At 38.5% G+C, this 26,592-nt stretch overlaps 1 protein-coding gene across 11 annotated transcripts in view; it reads right to left on the bottom strand.

The window, feature by feature from the left end:
• Positions 1–2,358: 2,358 nt before the first annotated feature.
• The window catches only part of SYNE1 (spectrin repeat containing nuclear envelope protein 1), a 350,189-nt gene continuing 325,955 nt past the window's right edge, over positions 2,359–26,592 (bottom strand). For 9 of the 11 annotated variants that reach the window (XM_072995212.2, XM_078383236.1, XM_078383237.1 and 6 more), the window contains 9 exons: positions 25,023–25,165; positions 21,664–21,790; positions 18,892–19,103; positions 17,426–17,626; positions 16,548–16,676; positions 15,876–16,088; positions 15,075–15,167; positions 11,933–11,991; positions 2,359–3,400 (listed from right to left, as the gene is read on the bottom strand). In XM_072995212.2, the coding sequence (XP_072851313.2) occupies positions 3,154–3,400; positions 11,933–11,991; positions 15,075–15,167; positions 15,876–16,088; positions 16,548–16,676; positions 17,426–17,626; positions 18,892–19,103; positions 21,664–21,790; positions 25,023–25,165 (1,424 nt within the window). In that variant the 3' untranslated portion in view covers positions 2,359–3,153. The remainder of the gene's footprint in view (positions 3,401–11,932; positions 11,992–15,074; positions 15,168–15,875; positions 16,089–16,547; positions 16,677–17,425; positions 17,627–18,891; positions 19,104–21,663; positions 21,791–25,022; positions 25,166–26,592) is intronic. The other 2 variants (XM_078383243.1, XM_078383244.1) reach the window with 1 other exon arrangement.

Raw genomic sequence — 26,592 nt, 5'->3', positions numbered from 1 at the left:
GTCATTGGAAAAGAGTGTTTGTGATGACCAGCTTGTTCTCTTGACAAAACTCTATTAGCCTTTGCCGTGCATCGGTTTGAACTCCAAGGCCGAACTTACTTGTTCCTTTTATTTCTTGACTCCCTACGTTAGCATTCCAATCCCCTATAATGAGGAGAACATCTTTCTTTGGTGTCAGTTCCTGAAGGTCTTGTAAGTCTTCGTAGAACTGGTCAATTTCAGTCTCCTCAGCATTGGTGGTTGGTGCATAAACTTGGATTACTGTGATGTTGAAAGGTCTGCCTTGGATTTGTATTGAAATCATTCTATCATTTTTGAGATTGTATCCCAGTACGTACAGCTTTTCCCACTCTTTTGTTGACTATGAGGGCTACTCCATTTCTTCTATGGGATGCCTTCTTTCATCTTGTGGAATGTGACAAATTTTCCAAGTGCACTCATATGAAGTCTGAATGTTGTTTGACTGGCTATAAAAACTAAATTATAATTTCAGTCTCAACAACATGGAATTTTTATACTGCCAAGGCCTTTATATCATAACTGACTGTATATACAGCTATTTCCATTACTTTCTGGTAGTTTGTGATAGCTATGCAGCAATCCTCCAACACATTTCAAATGAATTATTATCTTCTTGCCATCTTTCTTCACTGACAGTTTTCATATCATTGCACCATAATCTGGAATGCCACAGTAGAGATGATATTGTTCTTTTGCCTTCAGTGACACATCCCTGAACTAGTGAGAAATGTGGGAGAGGGCCCTCTTTTTTTGGTGGGGACATAGGAAAGGGCCTTCTCTTTTGTTGCTCTGGAACTGAAGAATGGGTATATGGATGGGCTTTCCATTTGCATCACAGACGCTAATTCCTGGTGTCACATTTTGCCTCACTATTAGATCCACACCACTTCTTCTGCGTTTGTCATTTCCAGAGTAAATCACCCTGCCATGTCTATTGATGGTTCCCTCTTTTCCATACAGCAACCGTACAAGAGAAACTTAGCAGTTTTCATAGCTACATTGCTAAGCAGTCAGCTTTCTTTCATTTGAACTTTTTTTTTTTTTGCATTTATTCTCTGTGAGAGCTCACCATTGTCCCACTTTTAGGATCCCCTTTTCTGGACAAGCAACAACCAAGTTCAGTTTCAAACTGGTAAGGTTTACTTTCAACTCAATGGGTAACATATCAACAATTTCTCAACTTTCCCTTCTTCTCTCAATGAAGAGTAAAAAGTCTCCAAGAACAGTTTATAGGTCGTCTCCCCAGGCACCACATGCAAGAGTTTATGTCACGGGCCCATTCCAGCTCTTCCCATACTTCTCCTGGTTCTGGCAGGTGCAACAGGGGTATTCACTCTAGGGCAGAGGAAATGATGCTCTAGCCGAGGGCCTTGTCCTCACCCCCTTCTTTCTCACACACTCCAACACATTCCTTCCTCTTTCTTCAAAGTATTTTCAAAAATGTACGGCAAGGGTAAATTAACTCTGAGTAAAGGGAGCTTTTTTAAAAAGAGAGAATTAACTTTAGGACATTTAAAATAACTTGTGAATAATAACTGGCAATTTCTTCTAGCTGGGCTTTTGAAGCAATGGGAAATGCTTAAATGCCCAGACACTGATATTATTAGTGATAATATCCATCACCACTACTACACCTGCTGCACATTTTCCTCTTCTTCTTTCTCCATTATGATGACTATTTAAATGGTTAAGCATAACAACCAGTCTTTGCGTCTTGTCTGTATCAAGGTAATCTGCCAGAGAACTGGATGTGTTCGTGTCTGTCCACCTACTGATCTACCCGTTGGCTGCAATGGTAAATAACTCAAGTTGCCAACAACTGAACACACTGTGTATAAAGGCAGCTTAGGAAAAATAATTAATTACATGAGCCATTTGGTAGAAGATAATCACTTTTCAGCTTGGCCTTAGTTCAGAGATAGAAAGAAGTGGACATGTATCTCAGTCTGTAATCATAGATTGTCTTGGGTTCCAACATTTCTCACAAACCTTACCATAGATAATATGGTGTGTGCATACGTATATGTGGTCAGGGCTTAGATTTTCATCAACTGATCCAAAGACAGATGTTTAACATTCCTGATGGTTCTATGGATCTGAATAAAATGAAGGCTCTCTTTTGTGTATTATGGCCTTCTCTTTCCTCATACAGAGTGCCTGTGAAGGTCTAAGCCTTTCTTCAAAATCCCAAAGCTCTTGTTCATAACACATAATTCTATACATTCATTATCTTGGCCTCTATTTTTAGTTTTGATCGAATTGTAATATCTGTGAATGTGTGGACGTACACACATGTGTGCATGCTCAGGTATTTGAGAGAAAGAGAACTAAAGAAAAAGCGATTTGGCTTTGTATTTTGCATATACAGTATGCAATATATATATATTGCTCCAAAATAATTTCTTATAAGCACATAAACAAAGGATTTCATGGTTTTCTCTAACAAGAAATCAATACAACAAAACTAGTTTTAGCAAACTGTACATACATAAATATGTTTTTTCTTTTAATATTTAACATTCATGGCCTGTTCATAAAGCCTTCCAGGATTTCATTTATTACATCCATTTTTAAACTATAAAAAGTGCCATTCAGATTTACAGCCTGTGCATCCAAAGCCAAGGCTAGAACATCATGCCCCACCCAAAAACCCCATGAAAAAATTGGGGAAATAATACAATGCATTACAAGCTCTTTAAAATGTTTATGTTACAATCATCTCTAAAATTTCCTTAGTACAGTTTGATTTTTAAATATCTGTGTTTTGTAAAATACCAATAGTGTAGATAAGAAAAGTCTGAATAATAGGTTGACATGATCAGCACACCGGAACGGTCCTTCTTCAGATTGAAGTCCTTGGTTCTGCATAGTGATGGGCACTGGTCCACATTATAAAAGCGGCCAGCAAAATCCAGAACATTGGTGGAGGGCATTTTTTATTTGATAGTCTTTCCAGTGCCAGAGATGTGAGTTTCCAAAGATGTTACTCACACAATGTGTGATTCATTTTGGTACTGGCAAATTTTTAACAGTGCCCAAGTATGCTCACCTACCTGGGCACAGAGGCCACACGTAAGCACTGGAGGTACTTGCCTTTGAAGCCCTACTTCCCTGACATTTTTCTCAGCTGACTCATAAAGGTGGTGGGCCATTAGTGTATCTTAACATGGGGTGAAAGGAGCGGGCAAAGTTATTGGAGAGGGTGCAGCTGTAGTCTTCCTCTGTCATCGGCACCAGGCAAGCGAGACCGATCAAGAACAGCAAGAGAAGCTGAAGTGGGAGAGCAGCTCGGAGGACCCTGAGGAAGAAGGACTGTTGCCGCCGCTGCAGTGCTGACTGACCCTCAGAATGGGAGGAATCGGAGCCACCTCTTGTGGACCTGAAGGGAGAATCCAATATGAAAGTAAATGGATGCATTACCAGATAGGAACACTTGGGCCCATATGCTTCCTGGAGCACCAATTTAAACATACCCATGATTCAAGGATCACCAACAGTGACAGTGTGTATTTCCTTATTACTAGACGTCTCTGTGGACATATATATTATGCATATTTATTGGCCAGAATCATATTGGTATTCACATGAGATTCCTGTAACTTACTGCAGCTAGTTGTGGCTAATTGACCAGATAGTGGGACGTATTTTGGTTACCAAATTCAACACGTAACCAGACACATGACTGAAATTTGTCCCAGCACTTCATTAATTAGACACAGCAAGTTGTACAAACTTTACACAAATAGTAATAGGATTCTGGCCATTACTTCTCACAAATCAAATGCTAACAAGTATCTCAATTATGTTTTACATGATTTTTAAAATATATCTTATGACATCAATATCTAAGGATACAACCCGAAGCAAATAACAGAAGTCATTTTAAGGGATTAAAGATATAAGCATCAAGAATATTTATTAAGAGGTGTTTTTTTAATACCCAGCTAGTACAATCAGTGTAGCCTCATTTTGCACTGAATCAGCAATTAAAAGTCATTGTGTAACTTCAGATGTATTTTGCCTCTTGTAATGTAATTTACAGTCCTGACATAGGGATTTGGCAGAATCTAACAAAAGTACTTTTTCTTGTCCTGACAAGGATTTCACGTTTAAAAATCAGGAAATAATATCCACCCTCTGTGTCCTATGATTCATAGTGACTTCATTTCCAATTTTTAACCTCAAAAGAAGGGAGGGGCATCATTTCATTGTTACCATACAATTTATGAGCATACATCTACCCACCCCCTTTAAAGAAAGGGGAAAAAAAGCTCAAGAAAATGAGGAAATTCTGTCTGCTACTTTTAGTTGACTACTGGAGACCTGATCATTCAAAGTTGATAAATGATTAACTGTGTGAGATAACCGGGCTGGCAAGAGGTTCAAGATCAAAAACAAAAGGTTACAGATTATTTACAAGAATATCACTGAAGCTAGAATGGAAAGCTGCTTAGTTTTGTATTTATGTATGGCCTCATACTGTGAATGCACTGAAAAAGATATGGCCCATTTAACAGGATCAGAGCATTCTATATTAAAGTTCAATTGGACCCAGCCTTCCAAAATCTGACCCTGCCAGCTTTGGGAGGTAATGGGCTGAGATACAGACAAAAGGAACAGACAACATTGCCTAACTGTTCCTTCCACTTCTGTGGCTATTCTCTCACATTGCACAGTCATTTTGTGCCTGCACAGGTGAGTGTCCAGGACAGGGCCTGGAGGCTCCTCTTCACTCTGCCCAATCTCCATGTATTGGAGGTGACAGTGAAACATAAGATCTATATGCAAGTCACATCCTTGAAAAAAGAACAGGATAGGTAGTATGTTTGGAGGCCATAAATGCTGGCCTGTGTGCAACTTCATACTGGTGAAGACTTCCTTCCTTTCCGCAGTCCTGGCACGGCTGGCATAACTTGAGATACTATTGATGTCTTTCTGTTTGCTAAAAATGCAGACTGGGAGTCCTGAATTCAAATTATTTCTCAGGAAACTTAATTGTGCTGCATTGGGCCAATCATTGTATCTCAACCTAACCTATTCACAGTTCTGTTGTGAAGAAAGCATTATAAAATCCCAGGTTTGTCCTAGTGACTTCCAACAAGAAAGAGCAGAAGATTTAAGTTGATTCCATTCAACACAACTGGGTATTATGTTGAATTTGCAAATGTGGTTTAAATTTGAGCTGGAAAAGTTTGGAACTTGAAAAGTATACTTCCCATTTAGAATAGGATTTATAAAGTTCCCACCCTCATTTTAGGGTCCGAGCTGAAGGAACATATCCGCACAAATACAAGTAGGTATACACAAGAACTGCACCTACATGTTTCTTAACCATTGATGTTTTATTTTATGGTTTAAAATCCGCATGTGTGTGTGTAATACATAGTTCTCCACTCTTTTGTTTGGGATGAATTATTATTTTGTTTCTTTACATTTATTTCTAATTCACTTAACTGTATTATCACAAATTATTTATTTGTTTGCTTATTTATTTACTCTACTTTCCCACTACCAAGTGGTTTACAATGGTTTCCACTTACTATTCTGCTCAGCTTCTGGACCTACCACACCTGCTATCTTGATTTCTTTAATTTTTTTGTGTTCAGTAGTAGATCTAGATCTCTTTTCATATTACTAATTTATCTATTATTAATCATGTATCTTTCCCTTTTTTAAAGTAGGATGATGGTTTTTATATTTTCGTGTTTATTCTTCAAATGTTATGACTACAATATCACATCCTGATTTGTAGTCTTCTTCGATCTTTCATTTGTCTTCTCCTCAACAAAAAAAGGACTCCGTCTTTGTTTTCCTTTGTACTATGTTTCAGGTGCTTCGCTTTTCTATCTGTATCTTTATTCTTCATATACATACTCCCTACAGAGCCTAAGTTTTAAAGTTATTATTTGTCTTTCATCATCATCATCAGGGTGGCTCCATGTGATCACAGTCATGTTTGTTTAATTACTGGGACTTAAGTTACTTTCACATTCAGTTCACTGAGGTCTTAAGGACATATCAGTTCACCTGGATCCAGCCCATTGTTATTAATGCTGCTTTTAAATGATATACATGTGCAAACTGTTGGATGACAATGTTAGCTGATTAATATTTGATAATAATATCAGTTCTAGGTTATATAGCAGAATCATGCACCTTCCCAAAGACAGTTTATAACAGATGACAGATTATACTGTGCTATAGACAAGGAGCTCTCTGTCTGGAGCTGCTTGCAAGACAAGTAGTTACTTTAATAGAAAACATCTAGGTTGAAAAGGCCAAAAACAACACAAAAATCCTTTAAAAGTATTAATGCAAGAAAAAACAACTTTGTGACAGTGGGTGCTATTTCATTTATGTCTATTACAGTGGAGTACAGTTGACATCCTTACCTACAGAGGGAGGAATTATATAGCTGAAATACTATAATTAGTAAGACAGTGGAATGGAGTGCAATAGCACATGCTAGGAGTTTCATGCTACAAGACAGGCATCTAAATTATGCTCACATATTGTCTGTTTCTGTGGGTCCAATTTCAAAAGCTCTGCTTTTACTTTATAGGTAGTACACTTCTGTATGAAATCAGAAGCCTTATCATACGGATGGGTAAACTGTAAATACTGTAATCTGTAAATTCTTTAGTTCCTGAGACTGAAGGGGCGGCTTTCATTAGAACAAATAAGGCAATTAAGCAAACACATCATGTGGATGCTGAGACAAACAATGCACATAAGCTTGTTAGGACCTGTTGTGCAACAGGTTTAGTTAATATTTTGAATGACTATGGGATGGATTCATCTGTGGGAACTTTCTGATGCACCAGAGTTTTTCTGCAAGCTGTATTTGCAAGGAGTAGACAAGAAGCAGTCTTCACTGATTTCTTGCTTCCCTTCCTGTTCGCTATTTTCCCCTGAAACCTGGGTAGTGGTGCTGATATTTGCAAAGATAAGGGGTAAGTCAGCAAACACCCCCTGCCCCCATTTTTTGAGTAATTATCTGTCAAGGAATGGTCCCACCAGCAGAACAGAGACCCTGGGTCCAATTCTACATAATAGGATTAAGTGAGAGAATCCTAAACTCTCACGTAATTTCTTCTTCTTGGTAAATGTTGCAGACATTCAACAGAGATGTAAATGTATTGAACAGTATGACAAGAAAAGGAAACCTTGCTTTGGCTCATGTTTCTCTTTTAATCAATGGAACAGAAAATGAGACCAAAGACTAATTCAGCCCAGTGTCAGGATTGCCAAATAGCTGGAAGCCCACAAGAAAGATATGGGTTTAACTATGTTCTTTTCTTCCTGTACCCAGTACCCTGCAAAGAAAGATATACTGCTTTTGATATTGCCTCTAATAGTCAACAACAGCCTCATCCTTTATGTATTTGTACAGGTTTCTTTTAAAGTCATCCAAGTTGGCATTCCATTTCTGCATCTTTTGCCAGAGAATTTCAAAGTTTAACTATGTGAGGCATTTTGCTAGTCCTGAATCTCCCACCATTCAGCTTCAGGGGATGATCTCAGAGTCTAGGATTATAAGAATGGATGAAATGCTTCTCATATCCATTTTATGCCACATTGTACTTTTCTCCCATGTCTGCCTTTATTTTACTTTCTTATTAGCAAACCAGCACCATATTTTAAACCTTACTTCACAAGGGAGTTTCTTTTGCCCTGTGCTAATTTCATTTTTCTTTTTCTAGAATATTTTTACAGCTCATGTTTCAAGTGCAGTACAGCATACAGTACTCTAGCTTTAGTTATACCACAAATTTATGTACAAAGGCTGTTTGATATTGACAATTACATCGTATGTTCTTTTTCTGATTATGTCAAATATTCCTCTATAATGCCTATGTTAATTTTTCCCTATCCTTAAAGTCACTTCAATGATACTAATATACAGTTTGAACATGTTCTGAGCAAAAGAGTTAAAGAGTCATAGAAACAGCCTTGAATTAGCAACTAGACACAGAAAATGATTCTGGTTCACAAACATTTGCTCTGACCATATGCCCACAATGTCATTCTATGCTGTGAAAGCCAAGATGGTCCTTCAGGCTTGGGTTATCATTAGAAATTAAAATGGAGATAAAACTGTATAGCATTTGATTAATGTGTCCTGAGACTGTAGACTGGATCCCTGGCGCCAAGACCTAAATAGACCTCTTTCAGACAGCCTAGAGTGTAAACACATCTGAGCAAAGGACACAATCACTTTAATCTCTAACATTTTTATCATATAAAATTATCTATATAGACTCTAGTCCATGGCTGCAGTCCAGAGATAGAAGGATTTTTGAACAATTGGCTATGACCAAAAGGGAAGGACTTTTTTGTATGCACACAGCTCCATCTGCTACTTCTGGCTATATATATCCCATATATAGCTTTGGATATTGTGCTATTTCATCACTATAGGCTTTTTTTCTATGCTAATTGCTTGTGATATGGGGAAGAATCCACCAGTTTATGCAAACAAACATTTGTACTTGTTTTGATTTTGCATACATAAGCATTGCTTGCTGTTTAGCTTGGCATGCTAGCAACCTAATTACAGTGGTGCCTCGCTTAACGGGCGTCCCGTTTAACGACGAAATCGCACAGCAATGAAGATTTTGCGATCGCAAAAGTGATCGCATTGCAATGTTTTAAATGGGGAAAAATCGCTTTGCGATGATCGGTACCCTGTTTCGCTTACCGATCATCGCAAAGCGATGATTTTTTAACAGCTGGTTGCGGTTCCAAAATGGCCGCCGGGTAAAAAAAAATGGGCGCCCGCTGTTTTCTGGGACGGATTCCTCGCTTACCAGGCAGCCAAAATGGCCGCCGTATGGAGGATTTTCGCTTTAAGGTGAGTCTGAAGCCCATAGGAATGCATTGAAGGGGTTTCAATGCATTCCTATGGGCTTTTTAAAACTGCATAGCGACGAAATCGCTTTGCAGTGATTTTTGCTGCACCGATTATCATCGCTATGTGAGGCACCACTGTACATATATTCATTTTTACCTACCAATGTGACTTGTTTGGGCCACCAACAGCAGACCAATGGAAGAAAGCTGGGTTGGAAAGTCAGAATAAGAGGTTGCCATCTGACTGAACAGAACATTGAACCTGATCTAAGACAGCAAAGATGCAGCTTCTTATGAATGGATAGGATGCTACTTTAATAACATTAAATTCATATAAAACCACTGTCATTTAAGATTCGGCAACAAAATTATATTGGTTAAATATACTGGTTTTATAGCACATGTCCAGTCTACCAAGGATTGCTGATCCAGTGCAAGATCAAACACAAGGTGCTCAGATCACAGGCATGTCAGGATATTAAAGAACACAGTGACAGCTTGTGCCCCTTTATCAGTTAAAACTGCATTACACATCAGCTACAACCTGCTTGGCTTGCATGGTTGATTAACTTTCCTATTCAGTAGAAACTCATTTGTATTCCATGCTTGTCTGAATGACAAATTGATGATTGTGTTGTACTGCTAAGAGACGTGTTAATAAACAGTGCTGGAGAAAGCAGATCTGAGAGGTGCCGCGGGGAAACCACATCCAGAATGTGAGCAGGACCTAAAGCTGCAAAGTGCTGCTAAGGCGCATGCAAGGCCACTGGCTGACGTTTGCAAAGCTGAGGTGTATATATTGGTGGCGGAGGAGGAAAATTGAGAGCCAGGGGATGCAGCAGGCCCTCCAGTGCTCTGCTCCTCACCTCCCAAGAGCTCCATTTTTGTCCATCCTCCAAAATCTTATTCATTTGACGGACAGGAGCATGTTGATTTGTTGTGATTGGTTGCTGAGTACTCTTTCCTTTTGTGTGAAGAACTAATGTCTAGCCTCAAAGTCGTTAGATATGTTCCTTGGTTTGCTGTCTTGCGAAAGTAGTGGGAACTGAGAGACCCTTTTTAGATAGTTTATGTTTAAAGAATAAACCCAGATTTATAGGGAATGATGAGAAACACAGAAATGTGCTCCGTTAGCATACTGTTTTCCTTATCATGGCAGAATTCTCTTTCTGAAAGTTATTTCCAGATTTTGTGCTCATTTTTATGTCTGAGAGTAATGAGAACAAAGACAAGGGATTTATGGGAAAGAATTGGTGAGGTTCAAGAAAAAAAAATAGGATAGCCTAAAAAAGTATCAGTGCACCTTTTTACATATTTTAATAAAAATTCTGAATACTTCTTTTGTCCATAACACGAACTAGAAGATTTACTTTTAGATTAACTAAAATTGGGATTAAACATACATTAGATTATACATTTTGTGCTTCAAAATGCAATTACCACCAAGGAGTTTTCTGGACTACCTTCTTCCAATACTCTTCTAGTTTTTTAAAAAATGATTTCAACATTGCCAATTTGAGAGACACTTGGAGGCGAGAGCAATGCATATATTTTCTATTCCAATTACTTGTTTCTTGTCAGCAGAATGGTATAATTTCAAAGGCACAAGCTATGTATGGGCATAAAATTTTAGGGCATAATAAATCAGACATGACAATAAGTGGTTAGTTGACCAGCATTTCCCTCCTTCCATTTATTTCATAATGACATTTTGCTGTATGTGTATGGAGTTTCATATGGCCATCAAGTGCTGAGTGCATTTGATTTGTTGTATGATTGATTTGTTCTATGCTTATTTGAATGGTTGTTTTTTTTTTATTGGATACACTTTATAAATCTGTCAAGTTTCCCATGCTCTTAGAACTCAAAAAGTCCTAATAAAAATAAACTGTTATCCAGAAAATGCTAAGTGTGAGAGCCCCACTGGAATTAACTTGAATTCAGCACAGAAGCGCCCATTTTAACTCCACTGATTTCAGTGTGACATTGGCTGTTTCAGTAGATTTCATGGACACCAACTAGTCTTTACCAACAGAGGTGACAGACATTAATCCTACAGTTGCCTGTGAATACCTTTTCAGTGCCTCTCTTACTTTCTTTATATATATATATTTTAAAATATGCTGATACTGGAAGATGACCTAGAAAATAAATGTGAGTGTAAGTTCTGGACCCCCTTGTTCTATTTTGGGCTGGACAAAGAAGGAGAGATTCAAGGAGAGAGACACAGAGAGAAAGAGAGTGAATTGTTGATTGGCAAAAAGATGAAAGGACATGTACATGTGCACAGACATATCACAACAACAGAATGCAAAAGCACTGTTAGCTGCAGGGAAGACATGTTGCTAGACACAAGTTGGAAGCTGAAAGCTACAGCTCTTAATCCTGCTCTCTAGATGTTACATAGAGATTGAGGCATGATGCTCTTGGAAAACCCTGGTTTGCAAGCACCTGGCTAAGGCTAAGGCCATGGTTAGTATACTGGATCAGCAAGGAAGCTGTCTCAAAGGTGTGTTGCTGTCACATCTTCATTTGTAGCATGTTCCAGGTCTTGGGCTGTGATTGGAATCATGAAATTTAAAAACCCACAAACTGAACAAACATTTGCAGAGTTAAAGTGTAATAAAGAAGAAGGATTGTTGTTGTTTTTTATCCAGATTTGTGGGTTTTGTGAATTCTGCTATACTGTATTGGAGTAATACCTGCCATAATTTAACATCTAGAAACAAAGAGGATGATAAAAGTTTTTGCCTTGGACATAAGCTTGGAACTGCCAGGAAGGTCTTAATAGCAGCACTAGGAATCCATGCAATCAAAGGCATGTGCATGATTTAAATATAGCAAACGTTAATTGGAAGCAAATATAAAATATAAGAGTTCCAGTCCTAACAATATTCCATCTCAGTATAATTAGATGTTTGCAAAAGAAAGCCGATGTTTAAATTGCTTAACCCCTGTTCTTTTGGCAGCTTAAATTTGGGCAAGCACACATTGTGGCACTTTCCATCATCCTCTTGGAGTTCTAGAACAGAGTGCAGAAACCAGGAGAATAAGGTACCTGCTATGTGGACTGCTGACAGAGGGTCCAGGCTGTGAGATACTACATTTGCCTCGTGGCTGTTTGCAATGAACAGGGGTAAAGAAAGAAGAATGTTCAGTCCAGGCAAATAAAGACAAGCTACTGATGAAAACAAATTAAAATGTGCAGCAAAGAAAACGCAAAATCAAATGAGGTAGCTAATTCCCATGAATCAAGGAAACTGGCTTTTCTGTTCTGCTATTAGCTAAATATGAAATCAAACATAAAGCATGAACTGAAAAGTGACACCATGGTCAATAAAGCAACAGACTAAAAGTGTAATGCATTTTGAAAAATCTTACAGAACTTATGGCTTTATCTGCTATTGTGAATCCATTACATATAAGATACAATTTTGCTCACTGATGCTTTAAAAATTATGTTCTGGTGGGTGGTTTTTTTTTTAATTCTTGTTCTGCAGTAGTGTTTTTAAGAGTTAGTAACCCTATTCATTAGCAACTGTGTACTAATCATTAAGAATATATTTCAGGTATGGCATCTTCATACTGTTATTAAAAGGTTAAAACTAAGTGATAATCCTAACTGGATTGACTCACTTAGTGAATGGGGCTTGTTAAACCAACACTTGTATAAACACTATTGATTTAATGGATCTACTCTAGTTTGGACTAACATCTGGATTTAGCCAGAAAATCTAGGTGGCTGCTGGTAATGATGTGAAAATAACAGATACAATGCAGGCAATCTCTATGGTAACCCTTTCGATTATTAACACTGTTAACCAGTGAAAATGCCATGTGGAAATTATCTCAGTTGACCTTCACATAGGCATCTTTTTCTTACTCTTGATTACTTGACAATGCATGCTGGCATTGTCACAGCTTTTTTAGTTTACAATGGCAACAGGAACAATAAAGACATATATATTTGTTACTGTACTTCAGTTTTGCTTACTGCAGATTATGTTTGTAATTTGAAACAGAAATTAGAATAGTTTCACTCCAAAAATGTACTGACAGAACTATCAATTAAAAAAAGAACAGTTATTGATTTTGAGCTAATTACAAAGTTCTTGTTTGAGAAACCATGAATGAAGATGATCAAAAGAAGAATGTACATCATCAAACAATGTACATCAATAATGTTGTGTTAGAGATGACAAATAACGATGCAAAACACTAAAATAGAGCCTATTATATTTCTAGCCATAGTTTAATGAATGTTTCTTTGCTACAGATATATGTAACACTGTTTTCTTTCCACATTTGTCAGCTAATTAAGACATATATTAATAATGTTTTAGAAATGCTTAATGCTAAAAGTGAAAGTAATGAACCAAGAAATAAAACTGCCATTATTAAATTGTATTTTACCCCTTGAAAAGCCAGTGTTCCTTTACATTCTCAAACTAGGACCTAAAAGAAACTAGTGAATGTACTGAAATCAATTTAAAGAGGCCATATAGTTCATAAAGACAGAGAGCAAATGAAAATCAATAGTTTTCTAAAAGCTAAGAAAAGCTGGATAATAATTAAATTAAATTAAGCAAACAAAAGGAATGAAAATCAAGTACTCTACACAGGACTCAAGGTAAGGAATAGCATAGCTAGCAGGGCTGCAGACTGGCTTGTACTACATTCCAGGGGTGGGGACGGGAGTGGCAGAAAGTCCCAGGACAGTAAGAAAAACAAATGTCTCAGTTCTGATCAAATAGTGACACATCCATGGATGGAGTGACATTGCCCTATTCTCAGTAACAAAACATCACCTGTTTCAGTAAGTTAGGGAGTTATATAGTCATCAAAAAGGTGTTGCCTTGGCAGTAAACACAGATAGTTTCCTCCACTTGGGAAACCAGCTGATATCATGGGGAACAATTCCACAAAAGAAAAGGGCAATAGTTGAAACAGCAGTGTTCAGTTTTCTGAACCTCTTTATCAAAAAGCCAAAGAATACATGCTTTTTTTCCTTGGGATATGCTGAATTTTAAACAAATTATAAAATCACTTTCTTACATTCATGAGATTTCCCTCCCCCTTTCCTTGCACTGCTGATATGGGTACATTAGCAGCACCTTGAGCTATTTCAGACCAATCCCCACAAGGTTGGTGTTAAATAGTGGGTTCATGACTCCATGTTGTAAATCAACATGCCTTTACTCAGCACTTCTCAGCAACAAGCGAAGGTGAGAGACGCTCACCCAAGGAGCCACCCCTCTCCCACTAGCTACCTGCAGCTGGCTGACAATCCAAACAGCACAGGAAACAACCACTCCCACTGCTATACTCACTACATAACCATTAGCGTATTGCTTCCGATCCTCGTATGCTTTGCTATGTTACATGAGTCAGATTCAATTGGGGCACCATGTTACGTGTGGCCATTTATGAGAGTACAGTTTCAGGCAGCAAGCTGAGATGTGGCTCTGCATGAAGTTCAGGCCATTTATATGGTGCTTGCAGTCCTCTTGAGACGGCTGGGGAATCCCCTCAGGCAGACTGACTGGCTACTATTAAGCTGCGACTGCCAGGCTTCCTATCCAGCAAATTACAGGTGTCAAATTGGTTAAAGAGGTTGCTTTGTCAAGTCCCACTATAATGCAGGTTAGGTTGATATGCTGGGTTCAGTTTTTAAGATCAGAGATAGGAATGAACTGCTAGCTTGTTGGTTCATGCTGGTTCGTTTACTGCAACAGGTGTGTAGTTGTTCGGCACCCTGCCCCCTTCCAGTGGGTGCCCGTGGCAGTTTGTGCTCATCTCTATTCAGGATACATAGATTTATAAATTACGATTCTTGATGAACCAACCAGGTCAGGTTGAAAGCAGAGCAAGTACACTGAACAGTTGCAGGGAAAGATCAGATTTTGTTGAACTTCCATCCTTGGAACACAGTACAAGAGAGTCAATGCCATATCATGATATACGTATTAACCACACTTTGAGTCCTGGATTTATTTCTATATACCTTTTTATAATTCTGATTTCATGCAGGAAAGGAGATGAGGAAAGTTTAGGAGAGCAGTGTTTTGTTGGTGGGAAATTTTTCTGGGTTGGGTCCTTTTCCTTGCCTATAAGGAAGAGATGGTGTAACCTTTCACCTGCCTACAGCTATCTGATGCTTCCATCCTAAAGCTGGTGGAAGGTGTCTGGTATGACATTACCGTTCTCTGCCTGCTTGGAGTACTCCTTCCAGATACAGGACTGAGAGATCCTGAAGTGTCCAGCTCATCAGCTGAAGACCAGGAGGACAAATCCTAAGATTGAGAATAAACATAGTCAGAAAGGTTATAAAACCCAAACTTGTTATCCACAACAAAGGGGCAGAAAGGACCACATGCAATTTGGAACAAAGTCACCACAGGTTATACAATGCATGAAAAAAAAACCCACAAAAGTATTTGCCTTGGATACAGTAGTGTTACTAAGGGCCAAGTTAAGACCATGAAAACAGTTGCTCTTTATTGGTTTTTAAGAAGCCAAGAAGTTTTGTGTACTCAATAGAAAAAGAATACTATTGAATTGTAGATATTATTTTTACATACTGAGATACACAGGATAGGCTGAAAAATCATCACATTCTTTGTATGCTGTACTTTTAAAAAAGATGAATAGAAGGGATGTGAACACCTAATGGAAATTATTTAAGCCACATTTTGGAAAAGGAAACATGTATATATATTTTTATATTTTTATTTATCTGATACAGCCTTGAAGGGCTACAATTTTATTGCAAATACAAAATATGTTAGCGAAGGAAGGAAGGAAGGAAGGAAGGAAGGAAGGAAGGAAGGAAGGAAGGAAGGAAGGAAGGAAGATACATATAAATTGTAGCAGAGAGAGAAAAAAATCTTCCTTCAAAGAAATTAAATGTAAATGTACCAAAAGGCTCTCTTGTAATGAAAAGTCACATTAATAAGGAATCTGGGCACAAAAAAAAATTACTATGATGACAGATGACTTACCAGTTGACTGTTTGAGATATCTAGGATTTTCTCTAACTCCTTAATATGACGTGTGACTTCTTTCAGGAGCATCTTGAGTCTGTTTCCAATGACATGGACCTTCTCTTTGGCTTCTAGACAATCCTTGCCTTCAGCATTGACTAGCAGTTGGCAGGACATGTCTTGAAGAGATGCCACTTTCAGCTGAGATTCTAGCAGTTCACGTCGTATTTGCTGTTTGTAAGGCAATCAAGCTTTAAACAATGTGTAAGAAGCCCACATACAATTCAGCTTGTTCCTGCTATGCCACCATACACTAGCAGTTGTTACAGTGGGTGGGTGGGGAGACAGCCAAGTGTTAACTAATGCTTGGCTTTTTGGTTTTAAATACGAACTGGGCAACATGCTAAATAGTCTCGTCTTCAAATACCTGATTATGTCAAGGGATCCAACAACAAATAAAATATTTTTTAAAAAAACATACATATAGCTTTCTGTACCAAATCAAAATGGTCCTAGCACTTGAGGCATAACAGAGGAAGTGGTACAACAGTATGCTTAGTGTGGGAATTTCCCACAGCTTAGTGTACAATATCCATTCCAATTACTAACTTTTCTGCTCTCATTTATCTTCCCATTATGGTTTATGGGAAGGATTGTGCTATTGTGCTGATTAAGAGAAAAGTACTCTACCATTAGCAGTCTATGATGATCCTGCAGTGTATCAGAATCCAGATTTGGGCTGATTGGAACAATCTCATTTTTCCTCCTGTCAATGTTCTCTAGCCACAACAACAAACCGTGGCTCATCTCATGGAAGTCCTAGAAATGACAAGTAAGATATTAACACCGAACATGGTTTTGTGCTTTACAGCTTTATAGTGGCACCCGGCACTATATTCTCCAATATTTCAAAAAAAAAAAAACAGTTTGACAGTAATGAATGACTTGTGTACATGCACCTTCCTTTCACCCCTTTCAAAATATTTTGAAGATGATGTATGGGTAGCTTGCTCCTCATTCTATAACCCAGGATTTGGGGAACAGGAGGATATTATGTATACCTTTAAGTGCAGTATCATCTGAACCTGGAGAAAAATTATAATTAATGTAAAAATTATAATTAATGTAATATCTCCTTTGAGGGAGGATTCTGTGGCTATATTCCACAATGAAACTTTTACAAGCTCTGATGTTAACATGCTCAGGGTGACAAATTAACTCATTCAGAAATAGTCATCCATATCCATCTGACCCAATAGTTCTTTAAAACCTGCTTTAAGGAACCCTGAGTTCTACCTAAGCTGAAGACCTGTAACTTTTCTGTTATGGTAAACAGCACAAAGCAGGAGTTACAACTTAGAGAATAGTGTAGCAGATTTCACCGAACAGAGTGAAATGTTATACAAGGCTTCTCAGAGTAAAAAAAAAATAAAAATAAAAAATTTTGTCTAGTTTATTCAAGGCAGGAGATGGTGATGTGCACACATTCAAGTTTGTCACTTAGCAAATTGGAGCTACGTTTTGTCCCAGAAGTGTAGAGGGAACTTTTTTCTTTGGTAAAACCAGACCTGACACTGCATCAAAGCATTCTGTAGTGAGCCACGCCATTCTTCCAGCAGAGTACAGACATGGTCCCAGCGCATGTTCATTTGTGAGAGTCGTTCCTGCAGCATCTTGTTCTCCTCGCTGTCAGACTGCATAAATTCTGAACTGCACAGGTTGATGGACAAAATGATGGCTTTGCGGTTATCAACAGCTTTCTGCAGCTCCTAAAAAAAATATGAAAAGATTGGAATGGTATAAAACTTTTATAAAGGAAACCTGGAAGAGATTTCAAGAGGGAACATGTTCCACCACCCCTCTAACCATCTCATCATTTAAGGACAGTTACTATGTAGGAGGGCTTTTCTTTTTTTAAAAAAAGTTATTAGTACTTTGCCATATTTAAGTGAAATGTCTGACAGCTGGGTAGCAACAGCCTGTTATATAATATACCAGATTCAGTGTTTGCAATAGAAGTCAGAACAAACTAATAAAATCTTTAAGAACTTAATGCCTAAAGGCATGGCTGAATTTGGAAAAAAAAATAACAGGGACTGGCTCTTTCTTCAAACAACTGGACTGAGCACACAACCTGCTTATGAAAAGTAACACACAAAGGAGGGGGCCCAGAAGGAGCACTGTTTTAGTAGGCTTAGAGAATCAGGAGACTCTAGGCTTGGGTAATGGTGTTGTCCTAGATCCTGAGGAAGGAGAAGAAATATAATATTTCTTCAGAGCTGAGAAAAATTGTGAGCAGTGTCATAGTCTAATTCAGGAGAAACTTCTAAATTTTAACAGACATTCCTGTACCTGCAGGAGCTGACTGTGCTCATCACTTGTTTTAGCACAAGAGCAAGCAACATGGGGGTTTTATTTGTTTCAGTTCCTCACTTTCAGCCACACTGTCACCTCTGTCATGAAGCAGCCCATAAATGTAAAAAAATAAATTAACAGATGGGGTCACATCACGGATAATCTACCACCCACACACTAAGAGACGAACACTATCTGCATACAGGATAGAACCAAAACATTGGTGCTAGGAACCAAAAGCAAATATAGTGTTGCATCTATTTTATATCAGAATATAAGAAAGGCAGTCACTGTGACTCTTTTTGGCCTTTCTTGAGTTTGGGTGATCTAAGGTAACAGCTTTATGCCTTCATTACTCTTTTGCAAAGACCGTTCTGCAAGTGCATCTAGCCACCCTTTGCCTGCAGGTTCTTTGTTCCAGTGAATCACCTCACAAACTGCCCATGAATGCATGTGGTTTCATGATTGTTAAGCACGAGTGCATATATGGGCCTTTAAAGAAACAATTAAATCAGTGTTATTGTCTGATTCCCCTGGGCTGTAAGATGTGAAGGAGAAAAATGTCTGTAAATTAGCAGTGCCTTCTTGAATGGGTATTGAAATGCTCCTCTTGCACATGCAATAGGGGAAAGATGTTGAATAAGTAAAACAAAAGCAAATTTGGAAATTTAGTACTCACTTTCAGTTTTTTAATCCGGAGCTCAATGGTTTGTATGTCAGTGCTGAGATCAAGACAACGCAGTTGTTCCAACTCCTCTTCAGCTTCTCCCAGCCAAACCCAGACATTGTTTAGATCCGAGCTGAACTGCTGCCACTGCTGAAGATTCTGCTTCATCCTCAATTCTTTGCTTAATGCCTGGGCCTGGATTAACTCCCATCGATCAATCACACCTACGGGGAGATCTCACGCTATAAAACTGACGCTTAACATAATGCCTGATTCTGCCAATATTTCATCACAAATTAGAGTCTATAATGAGGCAATTCAGATAAACAAAGGTTCAGGTCTTAATGACTGGGATTACCAGCCATTACCTGTCCAAGGTTCAGACAGATTCTGCCTTGTCTCCAACTGACCCCTCAGCATCGACCTGCCCTTTCAAGATGTGTTGCTCATGGTACACTGTCAGTAAGTATCCTTCCCCACTCTGTGGATATGGAAACTGGACAGAACAGTACATTAAACCGTCAAGGGCAACCATGTACCCAGAAATAATCTGTGTCCCATCCTTGGAGTCCTTCCAATTACAGTGGGGTCTTGACTTGAGAACTTAATCCGTATTGGAAGGCGGTTCTCAAGTCAAAAAGTCTGTAAGTCAAATCTCCATTGACCTACAGTGCATTGAAAACCGATTAATCCCGTAACAGGCTGTTTTTGTTCCATTTTGGTTTTTTTCTGGTCTGTAAGTCAAATCTCAGCCTGCAATTCAAACCTAAATTTTGCGGCCAGAGAAGTCTGTAACTCAAAAAGTCTGTAAGTCAAGCCATCTGTAAGTCAAGGGTCCACTGTAAAGCTGAACTCAAAGCTTCACAACTTTCAATCAAATATGAGAGCTCTGGAGAGCATGTTTTGGAATTGACACAGTCACAAATGTAACTTTTCTCTAATTGATTGAAACAAGTCTAAACAAGACAATTCTAACACAGAGAACTGAGCTGTTTAATTTATTACTATGTTCCATAGTACATTCTAATCATTATCATTCTTTGATAAATTATCTAATAAAAGAGATGAATAATAGACCATTTTCATGAAGAGCTATAATGTCTCACAAATGCAAGTCTGCCCAAGAATTTTCCACTAGACACAATGAGCTAAGAAAGGAAAAGTTCCAGCCTCCAATATTAAAACCTATTAAATAGTTTTCAATGTTAGTAAGAGAGTCACTTTTTATAATTTGCATCACTCCAGTGACATAAAAGCTCTCTTCTCATTAGATGTTTGGTAATTGCTGCTACCTGAAGTTTTAGAAGCACTTCAGAGCTTTGAATCTGATCCAACTAGATCAATTCCTAGTAAAAATGGGTTTCCTTTCTTTATCCAAACCTGAAGATCACTCTGCCCATAATCATTATTTTGATCCGTATTTTTAATTTGGTTTCAAATGCCTCACTTGTGCTTGCAGTCTCAGCTTAAGACATCAAAGAACAAGTGCCGATGTTTTTATTTTATAAAAAATAACGTACGTTCTCAGCAGGGAATGAATACTATGCCAAGCAGATCCTATAGGGGATCTGAACTGCTGTGTTGTCCATAGAAGCCTCAATTCAATTCCATCATAAGCTCCATGGTCCATCAAATCAAAGACTGCCTTTTGAAGGGTTTGGAAGGGTTTCCCAGCCCTGCAGAGCAGGTCTATCAAATACACTTGAGGCTACAGTCAGGAAGGAAGATCATTCACCTTCCACTTCCATTGGTGAAAGCAGTTTCATCATTAAATGTTCCCCCACTGGATTCAAGTGTATGTTTGATTAAAAGAAGAGCAGAGACAATATTAGGAGGCAATTCTCATTATAGCTCTTAGTGAAATCAGACTACTACTAACGTCTTTTCTTAGCCAATATGTTGCAGAATGATTGGAATATATTCAAATCTCTGTATCAGCCTTTTCCAACCCGGCACTTTTCAGATGGGCTGGGTTGTAAGGTCCATCATCATGACCCAGCATGGGCATGGTGGAATTTTCAGACATACACTTCAGCGTATCCAGAGAGTGTCAGGTTGGGCAAGGATTCTCTATATCAGTGGTTCCCAAACTTTTCCCACTCGCCCACCCCTGAGCAGTGGCAGCACAAGAAAAGTGGTGAGGGGAGCAGGAAAAAAAAGAAGCAGGAAGAAGCTGGAGCTGGAGCCAGCTGGGAGAGCAGGAGTGCCAGTGCAGGCTTGGCAAAAAAAACAAAGAAAAGCTTCCGAGTTGCTCCTGACCAGTTTGGCGGTGTCCCAGTCTATGGGGCTCCATGAGGGGTGAGGGGCGCTACGGCACACAATTTTGGAAGCATGGCTCTATTTAGTCTCAAAGGCATACTAGACAACTGCTAAAATACATAAAGGCAAGGTATTGGCCCGAGAATGTCCCAAAATGAAAACTTAAAAAAAATTATCACCATAAGCCTCTGGACCCTCTTCTCCTGGCATGAATGGAGTTAAGGTCTCTGAATACTGTGCAAAGGATTCAGAATGGATTTAGAAGTGACCAATGACCTTGGAAGATGCTCTCATGGTAATATGCCAGTGATGGTACATGCCTTATGATCAACAGTAGCAAAAGCCAGCAGAAGTCCAGAACATCTGACTGTGTTTCTTAATCATCCTTATTTCAAAAATGGATGATAAAAAACCCAAGACAAAAGATGTCATCCACACAAGTTGGTAACACTCTTTGGTTTACTGGTGTATATAATTAGCACTTTCTTTTGGTATACTTTCAGTGAAAGTTTGGATATCACTTACCAGCTGTCTGTGTCTCTGTACTGTTCAGGTTAATAAATCCAGATAGTTTTTCCTCTTCTTCTTTCAATTTGCGCTCAAGCCGCCTTACTGAATCTATACTCCCACTGCACTCGCCCAGAAGCTTCATCTGTTTAAAAACAGTAATACCGCCCCAGCAAATTCTCATTAATCCTGTTCATGCTGAGAAAAACAACCAAACTATTATTCTAACTACAAAGCAATTTCCAGAGTATTTTTTAAAACAAGACACACTATGATTGAGCTGAAAAAAGTTTATTTTCTTAATTATATGCAGATTTTTAATGCCTGTCTCCTTGTTTTTCATGCTAACTAAACAAAATAAAGGGTGTATTTACAAGTCAATGAAATGTTGTTGATTTTTTTGGTAGAGTTTTCAGTGACACTAACAAGAAACATATATAGCTCATAAGGAACAAGGAACCCAGACTGAGACAGGCAGTAAAGGAATCAGGTTACTGTCACAGCCAATTCATGCAGCCCTGTTTAGTGAGAACAACAAAGAGTCTTGCCCCATCTCCAGGACCAACAAGTTTTATTTGCCCTACGTTTTCATGGACTGCAGCCCTCTTTGTCAGATGAATGGAATGGGCAGTTAGAACTGGATATGGAACAACTGATTGGTTCAAAATTGGGAAAGGAGTACGACAAGGCTGTATATTGTCTCCCTGCTTCTTTAAATTATATGCAAAATACATCATGCAAAAGGCAGGACTTGATGAATTCCAAGCTGGAATTAAGATTGCCAGAAGAAATATCAGCAACCTCAGATATGCAGATACTACTCTGATGGCAGAAAGTGAGGAGGAATTAAAGAAACTCTTAATGACGGTGAAAGAGGAGAGTGTCAAAAATGGTCTGAAGCTCAACATAAAAAAAACTATGATCACGGCTAGTGGTCCAATCACCTTCTGGCAAACAGAAGGGGAAGAGATGGACGCAGTGACAGATTTTACTTTCTCGGGCTCCATGATCACTGCATATGGTGACAGCAGCCACAAAGTTAAAAGATGCCTGCTTCTTGGGAGGAAAGTGATGATAAACTTAGACAGTATCTTAAAAAGCAGAGACATCACCTTGCCAACAAAGGTCCACATAGTCAAAGCTATGATTTTTCCAGTAGCGATGTATGGAAGGGAAAGCTGGACCATAAAGAAGGCTGACTGCCAAAAAAATTATGCTTTTGAATTGTGGTGCTGGAAGAGGCTCTTGAGAGTCCCCTGGACTGCAAAGAGAACAAACCTATCCATTTTGAAGGAAATCAACCCTGAGTGCTCACTGGAAGGACAGATCCTGAAGCTGAGGCTCCAATACTTTGGCCATCTCATAAGAAGAGAAGACTCGCCGAAAAAGGCCCTGATTTCACTTCAATTTGCTCTAGAACCCTATTATTTGTTTTCCATGGTATCCAAAAAGCTCTTGTTCGGCACTATACTTCTAAATTTTTTTATCTTTTTCTCTGTCAGCTTTATTCACAGTCCAGCTTTCGGATCTGTACACAGCTACTGGAAATATGAATGATAAAGTATAGTATGGTTTATCTTGGCTTTGGTCTCCAGCGACACATCCATTGACAAGAGAATACTCAATGCTCTATAGCAGTGGTGTCGAACTGTGGCCCTCCAGATGTTCTTGGCCTTCAACTCCCAGAAATCCTGGCCAGCAGAGGTGGTGGTGAAGGCTTCTGGGAGTTGAAGTCCAAGAACATCTGGAGGGCCACAGTTCGACACCACTGCTCTATAGTTTAGTGAATGAGAGGTTGAAATCAGAACACCTGGAAGGTTTTGAGACAGTGATCTTATAATGCTACAAAATCCTTCAATAAGACACACAGTTGTGTTATGAAATAGTTAAACTTCAGATAGTAAGCTGTCCAGTATTTTTCTCTAAGATTGTAAAGTGATACTTACAATGACAACACTAAAACAAACAAACTCTGATAGATGTGGAAAATCAAATCTGACCTTCAGATTATTGAAAAAAGCTATGATACAACTATTATAGATATCAAACAAATAATAATAATAATATTCATGTGCTATCAAGGCCATTCTGACTTATGGCAACCCTTTTCAGGGTTTTTCAGGTAAGGAACCCTCATAAGTGGTTTACCATTCCCTTTTTCTGGGGGACACCCTGGGACTGTGCAGCTTGACCAAGGCCACACAGGCTGCCTCTACTCCCATGAGGCACAGTGGGGACTTGAACTCCGAATCTCTGGCTCTAAACCACTGAGCTATTCAGCCAGCTCATATTAATCAAATGGTATGGAAAATTATGTTCATAAGCTGCAAGTAATCTGAGATATACTTTCTCAAGTGTTATAATACTGCATGCCACAAACACATATCTCTGTAAGGCCCCCAATTAGGGTGAATTAGAGGAAAATACCAGTTATTGTGTACTATCAGTTCAGCTGTGAGGATCCATAACTTCAGCAGGTATCTCCATGCTGAAATGTCGAACTGACCCGCATCTTCTACAGATACAGAAGTGCTTTTGATAAAGCAGAACACTGCACTGTCAAAGTTTATGTCACTATAAAGGTTTTCGTATTAACTGTACTTCATATTGTTTTTGCTGCTTGTACCAACATAGGAACAAAGAAGACATGAGTCTAAAGATGGAGCTCCCAGCAACATTTTTTCCTCGTTTTGCTTTAAAGCAGCCACTCTCAATGGGAGTGACATGGCCTCATGGGGGCCCTGGCACTTTTGAAGGGGGACAAAGACAGAACATTTTCTTTTCTATTTTTCTATTCATCTGTTCATGTGGGATCCTTGCTTGACAGGGGGCCCTGGAACCTGAGAAGAGCTTCTAAAATGGCCAGATCAAAATAAATAAATAAATAAATAAATAAATAAATAAATAAATAAATAAATAAATAAATAAATAAATAAATAAATAAATAAATAAATAAATAAATAAATAAAAGGATGAGCATGGCTGCTTTAAAGTAAGCTCAGAAGACCCGATCTGCATTAGGACCCTAGTATTGGAGAGGGGCTTTAACCTGGATTAGACCCACTGCACCTACAAAAACAGTGATCCACTCTTGGAATGCACCCATATTTTGCAATATAAATTGCAGGTGCAGTGGACCTGATCTAGATCAGGGCTACAGCAACAGCAGGAGGTATTAAAACTGGCCCACAGGCCTCCTCACCATTTTTTTTGTTCCAATTAAGACACCTATGTTTAGTCTAAAGTAAAGGTATAGACACAGATTTTAGCTATGGCTTTCAAACAACATCTGCTTTGGCCCTAATTCAGCAACCATACTATTTCAAGAACTGTCATTTTATATCCAGGCATTAGGTGGCAACAGTGATACCACTTACATATCCTTTGTAGCTGGAATCTAGTTCAGGACCTGTTGGTGTCTTACTGCGGATGATGTTCTCTGTTTGCTGTATTTGGAAACGACTGGTGTCTAAAGCCTTGTCAAGTTGGCGAATGTGTGTCTCCAAAGAACTTGGTTCTCCTATAGCAAGTACACAAGGAAAGAAATCACCAAAAAGCTAAGCTACAGAATTGGGTCAGAGCTAAGATATAAGATGGAAGGTGAAGTTAATTAAGTTAGTCAGCATGGCAAAGTTTTAGTGCAGAAGCATGTCTGTGACAAATCAAATCTGTAACTAATTCACTGGTGCATTAGCAACTGCTTTAGAAAAAAGTAATTTTTGAAGGAGCAATGTATATGTTGGTTGTCAAGACAATTCATTTTCCAGAAACTATTCACACTGTAAGAGTGAACACTTTCCTTGAATTACTGCATCCATAGAGACATTTTTGTAATAGTTGTGGTGTTACGATTAGGCATCTGGAGACAGCTTGAAAAAGCAGAAAAGTTTGGATGCTACTAGGACTTCCTAAGTGTTGTGCAAATTTTACATCTCTTGCACTTAAGACAGTTGTGCCACATTTCTGTGCAATCATTGAAATCCAAGGTGTTTTACTTCTGAGTAAATATATGCAGAGTTTTACCTTATGAATTGCTAAACAAAAGAATAAACAGATCACAGCACTTCATATGCATTTCTGAAAATCGCAGGAACTGTAAGGATCAAAGTGTCACGCTTCCTTGAGAATATACCTCACTTTCTAGCTTGAAAGCAAAATGTTATGCCAGATTCCTTGGACATTTGGAAGCAAATTAATGTCTCCAGTCTTTTGAAAAAGAAACATAACTGCAAAAGTGAGAAAGTGTGAAATTATTTGCTACAAAAAATAAGTTAAAGCATCTCTCCATTAAAGTAAATTCTAGTTGTCTTCATAAGTATATGAGGAATATTCAGTATTCACTTTTCATACTAAATTTCCCTAAAGAATGGCATCTAATTGTGTCTGTTTGCAACGAAACAGATACTACTGGAGAAAATATATTTTCCATCTTAGCAGTGTCCTTCGTGCACCTGAAATTGTTTCCAGAATGTTGGGGGATTCTTCCAGAGCAGATTGAATGGAAAAAGGAAGGAGGAAGAGTGGGAAGAGATGCTGTATGAGCAAAGGCCTGCTTGTATGAGGCTGAACATTGCTCAAAATGTACATATACTATGAGAATTTAAATAGTGAGAAAGTGTTAGAGATTCAGATAACGAGACAGGTGGGCATCATAGAGTTCTAGTATTCCCAAAGCAATTTGGTTAATTTTTTAAAAAAATCTTCTCACTGTTACTGGCATTGTGCCATTCATCTGTGAGGAGCAAGGTGAGATGGCTAGCTGTGAGTCTAAATATGGGACTAGCTGAAATATGCTCTCAAAACTTTATGACTGCATGATCCACCATGATAGCCAGATCACCTCAAGAGGTTAGAACAAAGCATGGTGTCATATCTTTATGCCAGCTTGCTTGATATGCAACATAAATGATTAGAATACTTGGGGGGGGGGGCACCAAAAACAAAAAA

Source organism: Pogona vitticeps, chromosome 1, assembly GCF_051106095.1.
Source record: "Pogona vitticeps strain Pit_001003342236 chromosome 1, PviZW2.1, whole genome shotgun sequence".
Taxonomy (NCBI): Eukaryota; Metazoa; Chordata; class Lepidosauria; order Squamata; family Agamidae; genus Pogona; species Pogona vitticeps.
This window is presented reverse-complemented; position numbering and strand designations above follow the sequence as displayed.